At 56.9% G+C, this 10,783-nt stretch overlaps 1 protein-coding gene across 1 annotated transcript in view; it reads left to right on the top strand.

The window, feature by feature from the left end:
- Positions 1-2,314, top strand: part of PRDX5 (peroxiredoxin 5) — a 2,998-nt gene extending 684 nt beyond the window's left edge. The window contains exons 3-7 of the mRNA XM_015568981.1: positions 906-1,040; positions 1,512-1,643; positions 1,716-1,754; positions 1,911-1,972; positions 2,077-2,314. Coding sequence (XP_015424467.1) covers positions 906-1,040; positions 1,512-1,643; positions 1,716-1,754; positions 1,911-1,972; positions 2,077-2,182 — 474 coding nt within the window. The 3' untranslated portion in view covers positions 2,183-2,314. The remainder of the gene's footprint in view (positions 1-905; positions 1,041-1,511; positions 1,644-1,715; positions 1,755-1,910; positions 1,973-2,076) is intronic.
- The last annotated feature ends 8,469 nt before the right edge of the window (positions 2,315-10,783 follow it).

Raw genomic sequence — 10,783 nt, 5'->3', positions numbered from 1 at the left:
ATCTCCCGAGACTGCCCCCGAGGCTCCCGAGCCTCCTCTCCCGCATTCACCGGACACCCTGCGACGGGGGCTCAACCCTTATCAGGCGATGGAGTACCGCGGCCTCCCCCACCTCCTGGGACCCCTCTGCGCTAGGGACCCCTTTCCACCCCATACGCAACCCCCACTGTACCCGCCTGCACGCTTTATCGTGATTATTGGGCCTCTCTCACCCTATCTTCTGAAACGTGTTGTCTCTTAGAGCCCTGCCATGCCTCCCGTCCCACTCCACCCGCAGCTAATTCCAGCTTTAGCCGAGGTGTCACTCTCATCCTGAACCAGCCCCAGCTCCTTGGAACTAACCCCTGCCACCACCACCCCCCTTCTGAGACCTCTTCCTCCCGCTGCTTCATCCTATCCCAACCCCGACTTTCCCTCCCTCCCCCCCCCCCCCCCCAAAAAAAAGAACAACCAAACCTTTCCTGCCTTCTGCCGTTTTCATCTTAGTTCCCCTATGGGCCAGGATCCTCTCCCTCCATTTTTCAGCCCCCCTCTCCCCCATACAGCCCCCCGACCCTCCTCCTCCTGTCCAGTTATCCCACCTCTTTCTTTCCTGTAACCCAGGCAGCAGTTTGTTTGCGCAACTCCTTGCAACACCTCGGAGGCCTTCTCTCCCTCTTTCTGTTGTTACCAACAGGCCCTCAAAGAGGAATAGGGCCAACCTGAAACCTGGAGGATGTGGGGTAACTAGGAGGGAGGGGCCCCTGGAAGCGCTGACAGGCTTGGACATCCTGCCCTGAGTCACCCCTGGCTTCACCAGTCCTGGCTTCCAGGCCCTCCGTGCCCGGCTCTTGGTTTGCTGCCCTTCCCTCGGCCTCCCTGCAAGTCCCCCCGCCCTGACCCTTAACTTGTGTCCTGCCCTCTAGGTGGGAGATGCCATCCCATCGGTGGAGGTATTTGAGGGGCAGCCCGGGAACAAGGTGAACCTGGCGGAGCTGTTCAAGGGCAAGAAGGGGGTGCTGTTTGGAGTCCCTGGAGCCTTTACCCCTGGTTGTTCCAAGGTGAGGCCCTGCCCTTCTGGGGCTCAGCAGTTGGGAATGTGTGCACACGTTTGCAGCGTTCATAGCCCTCCGTGTTGTCCCGAGGCAGCTTGCAGCAGTAGCGTGCAGGTGATATCAGAGCGTTCAGAAAACAAACAGAGGCTGTGAGAGGTAGTGGTCCCAGGAATGCAGGAGAAAGGGCATGACAGTGAAACGCAGCCCCTCTTGTTGATCCTGCTGGATGTCGGGCACCATGGAAGGTACTTGGGTAAAGAAGACATCCTTACGCCTGCAGGAGTTCATGGTCTTGACCACAGAAATCTTAAGTCTGGATCCAAGCTCCCCAGTGGCCCAGGCTGAAAGGAGCCACGGCTCACCCAGTGCTCACTGATGGAAGGTGTTGGGGCAGGACGGTGAGGAAGCTGGAGATGAAGGATAGACCAAGGAGTGGAGGCAGCCGTCCCTTCGCTAAGCCTGTGTTTCCCTCCCCAGACCCACCTGCCGGGCTTTGTGGAGCAGGCTGGGGCTCTGAAGGCCAAGGGCGCCCAGGTGGTGGCATGTCTGAGTGTGAACGATGTCTTCGTGACTGAAGAGTGGGGACGAGCCCACAACACGGAAGGCAAGGTGAGGTGTGGGTCCTGCAGGCGGCTGGGGGCCGGGCAGGAGGTTTGCCTGTGACCGTTACTTTCTCTTTAGATTCGGCTTCTGGCGGACCCCACGGGGGCCTTTGGGAAGGTGAGTGCGACCCCACCCCACCCCTGCAGCTGGGCTGGGGTCCCTCTGCCAGGCCTTGGGAGCAGGGATTTGGAGGGTCATGACCAAGGTGGGGCGCAGCTGGGGAGCTTGGCTCTTCTTGGGGTTCCTGATCCTTGTTTCTGTCTCTCTTCTTAGGAGACAGATTTGTTACTGGATGATTCGTTGGTGTCCCTCTTTGGGAATCGACGGCTCAAGAGGTAAAAGTGGGAGGTTCCCCTGTGGGCTTCCCCTGCCACCCTCCCTCCCTAGTCCCAGCCTCCAGGCCCGGCCGTGGTAACGGGCCCTGCCCTCTTTCTGGCAGGTTCTCCATGGTGATAGAGGATGGTGTAGTGAAGTCCCTCAATGTGGAGCCAGATGGCACAGGCCTCACCTGCAGCCTGGCCCCCAACATCCTCTCGCAGCTCTGAGGCCCTGGGCCCAGACCTACTCCCTCTCACACCTGCCCAGCCAGGGGCAGAGGCCTGGTCCAGCTGCAGCTGGGCCACCACGTTGAAGGCTTGGCCAGATTTCTGCAATAAACACTTCTGGTTCACGTCTGCCTCCTGGATTTTGAGTTGCTGATTTGCTGTGGCCCAGGCCCCATGACAGTCATGGCTGTGAGGGTGGTGGGCAGGGACTGAAGGGGGACTGATAGAGGGGACCTTGACTTACTTTCGGAGGTAGTGAGGGAAGGTCTCTTGAAGGAGGAGTTATGAAGCAACAGTCTTCGAGCAGAGGAAGGGCCAGTGCTCTGAAGAGCAAGGGAAGGAGCGGACTGCAGAGGGGGCATATCTGGAAAGACCTAGGCAGACGAGCACTTGGCTTATACCCAGACTTCTGCATTTGATCTCTGGGTGCTGGTTGATCTCATTTAGACCATAAACTCTAGGCTAGGAACTTTGGCTCTAGGCACCCCCCAACCTGGATCATGCCCCAGCCCCACTGTTTTTTCAGACTGTTGAACCCTTCCCAGGAAGGCACCTTGGGACCATCTGACTAGCAGAAGGCTTCATCAGTAGAGGCAGTGCTGGTTCAGTCCAGGGGGGCTCCCTGGAAGAGGAGACTAGGTGAGCCGGGAAGGGGAGAAGATGGTGGTGAGGCCTGACCAGTGGTGGGTGTACTGTGAGCGGCTGGGGATCAGGGAGGCCAGCGGGATGGGATATGGGGCTGGGCTGTTGCCTTCTGCAGGCCCTGCTCCTGGGCCTTTGCCTTTTGTCCCCGGGAAGCCCTGTGCTTAGCAGCAAGCAGGATTATTAGGCCCCTGCTGTGTGGGGAGCTCATAGCCTGGGGCGGGGTGCCGGGCGGGGTGTAGGGTCGGGGGCAGTTCAGGTGTAGTAAGAATCCTCAACATAGTTCTGTGGGATATGTTGACGGAGCGTAGATGAAATCAGGAGGTTTTAACTAGAAATAAATGATGAAGATTTATTCAAAGGTCTTAGGGTTTGCAAACCAGAAACACAACTAGGCAATACCCAGAGTTCCGAGGAAATAAAAGTTCAGGTTGAACAGGTCCTGCATGCTTGCCTCTGGGTTGGTCTGAGATGGTGATCTAGCCCAGGGGTGGGCAAACTTTTTGACTTGAGGGCCACAATGTGTTCTTAAACTGCACTGGAGGGCCGGAACAAAAGCATGGATGGAGTGTTTGTGCGAACTAATCTAAATTCAAAGTAAACATCATTACATAAAAGGGTACGGTCTTTTTTTTCAATAGCTTTATTCATTTCAAACGGCTGGAGTTTGCCCACGGCTGCTCTAGTCCTAGATGCCTGGGGGCTGGATTCAGGCACCTCTTCCTTGTCCCTCAGGGGACGGAGGGCCTCTGGAGGGTGATGTACGGGACACACCGGTTGGTTCTCAACCGCCCTAATAAAGCGAGGCCTAATCTTTTTGCTGGTGGAGGGTCTTATCTTCAATTTGTGAAAAATGCGCCCTCTGTGAAGGGCAATAAAGTGAGGTGTGCCTGTGTGTCCAGCTTTACTCCCCTTGTGCTGCCCTGCCCGGTCCAGCCAGCACCAGCTCAGAGCCTCCTCCCCGCCCCCAGGGCTGGCCAGGTGGGCGGCACTCACTGGGAGGTCAGGGGGAAGGCCTTTGGAGGACACAGTCCTTGAGGCAGTGGGGTCGGCGCTCCGGGAGAGGGATCAGGTGGCTCTAGGGATGCAGATGGGGTAGCCCAAGTTGCTGCCCCACACAAGACGCACAGCTGAGGGAGAGGATGCTGGGAGCCGGGCCAGTGAAGGATGTGGGCAGGGCAGTGTGGGGTCAGGTTGGTCCCTGGCCTGTGTGGAGGCAGAGCTGGATGGGAGGCGGGGAGAGGTGCCAGGTGAGCGGTGCAGGACAGGACGTCGCCGGGTGGTGTCCCGCAGGTGGGGGCTGATAGTGGCCACCTGATCGGTGTTGGGGGAAGGGCACTTCTGGGGCCTACGGGGCTGGGAGGTTGGGGTGGTATTCACATGGATAGGACACTCAGCATGGGGGCCCGCCCTCTGCCCTTTGCCCCTTCAGGTCTCTCCCACTCCCTGCTGTTCCTCAAGGGTCCTGGGCTGGGGCGGGCAGGGGCTGGCCCTCCTGTCACAGTGCGCTCTTTGGCTTGATGGCAGAACGGCCCTTTCTTTCCTGGACAACATCTCCATTCTCCTGTCATACGAAGGAGGAAACTGAGGCCCAGCGCCCACCCCCTGCAGGCACTGTGTGCGTACCAGTGCGTGGTCTTGGACTCCGGGTGGAGGGAGCATCCGCGTCAGGAGCTGGTGCCCCATTCCCGGCAGCAGACCTGTCGCCCTGGCGGCTGCTTGCTAATAGGCACGCCCAGTCTCAGCTGCCTCTGTTTCCTTCCCTCCTGGCTGAGGCCCAGCAAGGGCCCCGAGAGGAAGGGTCCTTATTGCCACTGGGTGGGCCTTTAGGCTGGGGGAGGGGGTTCCAGGGCTCAGGTGGCCCCTTTGGACAGCAGGCTGACCGTTGGGTGTGGGTGGAGATGGGGCTTTGGCCTCGGTGGCCCTGGCTGCTGGCCATATGGTCCAGCTTGCTGGGGTGGGTAGCGCCCTGTGAGCTGCTCTGGGGGCTGAAGGCCCCAGAACAACTATCGCATGACAAGAGAATATGGCCGAGCTGCTGGTGGGCAGGCCAGGCTTCAGGCCTGTAGATAAGGGAAACGTTAAAATCAACTAACCAGCACTGCCGGTGTGGCGCAGTGGTTAAGCACCGACCTATGAACCAGGAGGTCATGGGTGTAATTCCTGGTCAGGACACAAGCCCAGGTTGTAGGCTCCATCCCCAGTTTGGGGAGTGCAGGAGGCAGCCAATCAATGATTCTCTCTCATCATTCATGTTTCTCTCTCTCTCTCGCTCTCCCTTCCTCTCTGAAATAAATATAAACATGTTTTTTAAAAAAATCAACCAACCTACGCCCCACCCTGAAACATATCTCCAAGTAAAACTTACCCTCCTGTCGTGACCTGCCCAAGACAGCAACGCTGACCCACCGGCCAAGGGTTTTACGTGGGGTCAGTGGTCCTGGGCCTTTTCTAAGTCGAGTTCCTTTGAAGTGCTGCTAAGGGCAATACCCTTTCCCTTAGAAAATGCATGCTTGCACACATGTGTGCATGTGCACACATGGACACCCACGTGCTCCTTAACGGTTTCATGGGATCCCTGAAGTCCTTCCAGGAATTCCAGGCGAGCCCTCCACCCCTGTCCGTGAGCCTCAAGCAGAGCGGGGCCACAGGCTTTGGGCCGAGACCTCAGGCTGTGAATGCTGACCTGCTGCCGAGAAGCTGGGGATCTTGGGCAGGTGCGTTAGTTTCCCTTGACCCCACTTCCGTCATCTTTAAAGTGAGAAAAGTCCAGCCCACTTCACAGGGACGTCGTGGGGAACAAAGGAGACAATTTACGTAGAATATCCAGCACAGTGCCTAGCGCGCACTAAATGCCCAATAAGCGGTTATAGAAAAAATAAAAAGAACCCCTGCAGCCCACATGTCGGTGGGGAAAGCGCTAGGAGGGGAGAGAGAGGTCAAAGCTCAGTCCTGTCTCTGAGCATTTTTGTGACTGTGCCTCTGCGCCTCAGTTTCCTCATCAGTATAATGGGCTAGTGGCTCTCGTGCTGTCTACAGCCTCTAGGTCCCTGGAGCCTCCATATGTTATTTGGTGCCACACCTAAGGATCTGGGAAGATGTCTCCAGGGGGAATGTTTGCCAGGCCTGAGTGTCAAACCTGAGCTTCTGAGAGAACGAGTGGGCTGGAGGGGTCCTGGCCTGGACCAGGCTGCAGCCACGCGGCGCCATGATCGAAGCATTGGAGGCTGCGGGCTCCAAGGCAACCGGCCCTGCTGGCGGAGTTTGGGGTTTGGCCACACAGACACCCGGGAGTGACAGCCGAGAGAGAAAATGTGTGTGTGGGCACGCATGTGTGTTTGTATGACTTATGGAGATGATAGGGTCACGTCTGTGCGAACGCTTTGATTCTTGGTGTTAATGGGTATGCGGAGCAATCTGCCATTCTAATTTAAAAAACACACAAAATAACATTATATGTATATAATTGATTTCAGAGAGGAAGGGAGAGGGAGAGAGAGACAGAAGCATGAGTGATGAGAGAGAATCATTGGTCAGCTGCCTCCTGCACACCCCCAACTGGGGATGAAGCCCGGAACCTGGGCCTGTGCCCTGACCGGGAATTGAACTGTGACCTCCTGGTTCATAGGTCTACGATCAACCACTGAGCCACGGCCGGCCGGGCTGCCATCCTATTTACAGTCGCATCAATCCCTGCTTGAGCTGGAATCATCTTTACTCGACACAGGTAAGGTGCCTGCTCAGGGCGGGGAGCGCGGGACCGCAGCACAGGCTTGGGGAGGAGTGACGCAGTGAGGAAAGGGAGGGAGAGGGACAGCTCTCCTCCCCCAGCGTCCTGGTGCTGGTCCCACGGTGTCGGCCTGAAATGGCCGGCAGTGGCTCTGAAGTAGAATTGGGTTTGCTGGAGAGTGACGTAAGGACCGCGACTGAAGACAGGCGTGGCTCACAGACACGCAGGGGGAGGCCGGCAGTCTAGGGCTGCTGTGGCCCCTCCAGGGGGTCAGGGACCCGCGCTCCTTCCATCTGGCTGCGCTGTCACTTTAAACATGTAGGTGCTAGAGTTCCAGCCACCACAGTCATGGGCCAGCCAGCAGGAGGGAGATAACAGACCCGTGTCAGCTGGCTTTGCCGTGTCCTGGAAGCTGCCACATCCTTTCCACTCGTATCTCCTTGGGGAGAGCTATTCGCGTGGCCACACTGACTAGGAGAGTCTGGGAAATGTCGCCTTTGCTCCAGGCTGCCATGTGTCTAACTGAAAACCCGGGGTGTGTGACTGAGGGAGAAAGGATATGGGTGAGCGACAAGCCACGGGGTGGGGTAGGAGGATTGTGCCGGAGCAGAGGGACCGTGGGGATCCAAGGCCTCCCAGGGGACAGTGTCACTTCCCTGCTGCTCCCATCAGGCTTGGGGGGCACATGCTGAGCTGTCCCCACATCCCTGTGCTGCCTCATACCCCACTGGCCCCTCTCCGAGCCTCTGTCCCTGCAACCTTGGTCTCCATAGTCACCTCAGTTCCTTAGCTTGTGGGTCCTCCAGTATCTCCCCGACAGTGTTCACCACCTGAGACACCCCTCCCTTTCCTACCCGGCCCCGCGCGCTCTAACCCAGGTCGGTCCTGTTGGCTGAAGGTGACAGCCTGTTCCCCGTCCCTTCCCCGAACTAGTCCACGTGGGCCACACCCTCAGATTCATTAGAGATGGAGGTTTTATAACATATAATCCATATATCAGAAACCTCACTTGTTTTTTTAGTGAGCCACGGCTTTACATCATCATCATCATCATCACCATCATCATCATCATTATTATTATTATTTTGTTAATCCTCACCCGAGAATATTTTTCCATGGATTTTTAGGGGGAGTGGAAGAGAAAGGGAAAGACAGAGAGAAACATCGATGTGAGAGAAACACATCACTTGGTGGCCTCCTGCATGAGCCCTGACCAGGGCCCAAGGAGGAGCCTGTAATCAAGGTACGTGCCTTTTGGTCCTCAGGCCGATGCTCTATCCTATCCACTGAGCCAAACCGGTTAGGGCAGAAAATTCACTGGTTGAAAGTGTACAATTTGGTGGTTTTTAGTCTATTTACCAAGTTGTGCAACCATCACCGCTACAAAGAAGGATCGATAATCCAGTGGCTTCTCCCAGGATGACGCTGCTCGTCTCTCTGAGCGCTGTGCGCACCTCATGTCGGTATGAAGGGCGAGTTCAGACGCGGGGGTTCTGCTTGCCCCTGTGCCTCCCACAGTCACATCCGCGGCCTCACACACCCCACACACCATGCAGTCAGGGAGGGAAATGAGGTCTGGCTGTGACGAAAGATGGACAGACAGCCCCGTACACGGAGGTGGGAAGGGTGATCCAGGCGCGGGAACAGCCTGTGCTGAGTCCTGAGTGAGAAAGACGGAGAAGTCTGGCCTGAGCAGACCAGGTGAAGGCGGCGAAGGGGTTTTGTCCACAAGCCGCGGCTCAGTTGGGTTCTCTTGGTGGACATCTCGTTGTCTCCAGGACGAGGGCAGGTTCAGACACATTCTATTTATTTTTTTTGATATATTTTATTGATTTTTTTACAGAGAGGAAGGGAGAGAGATAGAGAGTTAGAAACATCGATGAGAGAGAAACATCGATCAGCTGCCTCCTGCACACCTCCTACTGGGGATGTGCCTGCAACCAAGGTACATGCCCCTGACCAGACTCGAACCTGGGACCCTTCAGTCCGCAGGCCGAAGCTCTATCCACTGAGCCAAACCGGTTAGGGCAGGACACATTCTGTTTGTGTTTCCTGCTGGGCTGCTTCCTCGGGCGTGTTCCCGAGGCCAGTGTGCCCGCGGAAGGACAGGAAGGACGGTGACAGTTTTATTGGTCTCTGGAAACTGTGAGGCCGTTCTGAGGGCTGCGGGCGGCGACGTGTGTGCGCGTGCGCATCTCTCCCACCTTCTGCCAAGCCCAGTGTCACCTTCTGGATTTCTGTCTGCTGGCTTATGGATAGTAACGGTGCCTTGGCGCTGTCTTCCTGTGCCTTTAATTACAGGGAGGCTGGCAGCCTCAGGGCTTGGTGGTGGGTCTCCCCGTGCTTGCAAACAAGGTGCTGGCTCCAGCCTTGCTCTCCCACCAGAGGGCAACAAGGCAGCAGGAGGGGAGATGACGCAACATTCAGGGCCTGAGGCCTGGGTTTACCCTCAGATGCCCTGCTTACCCCCAAGCCCCTTTGCATTTCACTTTCTTATTTCTGAAATAGGAATTCATCTGTTCAAAACCATTCATTTGTCTGCCTTCTGCATCTTGGCTCCACTACGTCCTGGCTGTGTGGCCTTCAGTAAATGACTCAACCCGTCTGTGTATCAGTTTCTTCATTATACTAGTTAAAGGGAGATGAGCCTTAGCTGGTTTAGCTCAGTGGATAGAACGTCAGCCTGTGGACTGAAGGGACCCGGGTTCGATTCCGGTCAAGGGCACATACTTCAGTTGCAGGCTCCCGGCTCTGGTCAGGGGCATGCAGGAGGCAACCAATCGATGTGTCTCTCTCACTTCAGTGTTTCTCTCTGTCTCTCTTTCTCTCCCTTCCACTCTCTGTAAAAATCAATGGAAAAATATGCTTGGGTGAGGATTATTTAAAAATAAATAAGTAAGTAAATAAGTAAGTAACATTAAAAAACAAACAAATACTCCCCCCCAAAAGCCCCCCACAAAGTACAGGGAGGAGCCACTGGAGGGTTTAGGATGGGAAGAGTCATGACCAGCTAACATTTTCAAACAACTCCTTGGGCACTGGGTGGAGGCTGCCTAGAGGAGGGCTGGTACCAGCATCCCAGCTTTGGTAAAAGTCTCAGGGGGAGACAGGGCAGGGTCCCCTAGAAGTGTGGGGTGCCCTGGGGAGAGCAGGAAGGGAGAGCTGGCCAAATGGCAGGCAGTGGGGGCTGGGATGTTTTCAGCTGCTAGGGCCCAGTTCTTGCAGGCCACACCCCGTGTCCCTGGGCACCTGGCCTGGCACTGGGCACTTGGCCCTGGCCCCGCCCTCCCTGGCTTTGGCTTCCATTGCCTCCTCCTACCCCACCCCATCAGTCTCAGACACTTGGGTGGTGGGGGAGGGAGCCTCTCAGACTCTAGACCAGAAGGCCCTAGAAGCTGTTTTAGTTTTTGAGCCTGGGGCCCTGCCCCATCTGGTTAGGGAGCTGCATCTCCCCCTGCCCCCCGCCCCCCAACTGCTGGGGTGCCAGGCGGGGCTCTGGGAGAAAACGCAGCTCTCTGACTCAGCCCTTGTTTGTCCGGAGCTCTGGCTGGACCAGGCCACCGCCTACCCTGGCCTCCGTGAGCCCTGTTCCTCCAGCCCCAGAGTCCTCTGCTCTGGCCTTAGGGTCGGACCCTGGCTCTCAGAGAACTCAGACCAGAAGGGAACTGGGAGACGGAGTCCTTCCTGCCCGCCCCCACCCCCTGCTGCGAAGATGGGAAGCCGAGCCCCAGGGCGGGGAGAGCAGGGAGACAGCGGCTGCAGGCTGACTACCTTGTCCATTTGTCTGCGTCTCTCTCTGCTTTTCACCTACTTCTTGGGCCGCCATGCCTCGAACTCCCTTAAAACCTGCCAGAAAAGCCTTCTGAGGAGGGCACTTACTATGGCACTGGCAACAGCAAAGATGCAAATATGTAAAATATTTGTCAACAAGAGACAGTTTAAATCAGCGGTCGCCAACCGGGGCGTCAGCGGACCACTGGTGGTCCGTGAGGTCTGGAAGGTTGGCGACTGCTGGTTTCCGTGGTGCTGGGGCAGCAGCAGGCTAGCATGCACACGGCCACCAGGGCCACGGCCGGTGTCCTGTGAAGCAGGGAAGCAGATTGCAAAAGACACTGCACCACAAGGAGGTGCCCAGCTGTGGGTGTGGCTGCAGCCACCTGTTACAGAGGGACGCGGGCAGTGGCATCTCAGAGGGACCCAGAAAACGTGAAGGGGGATCGAGAACGGGG

The sequence above is a fragment of the Myotis davidii genome, unplaced genomic scaffold (assembly GCF_000327345.1).
Source record: "Myotis davidii unplaced genomic scaffold, ASM32734v1 scaffold425, whole genome shotgun sequence".
NCBI lineage: Eukaryota > Metazoa > Chordata > Mammalia > Chiroptera > Vespertilionidae > Myotis > Myotis davidii.
This window is presented reverse-complemented; position numbering and strand designations above follow the sequence as displayed.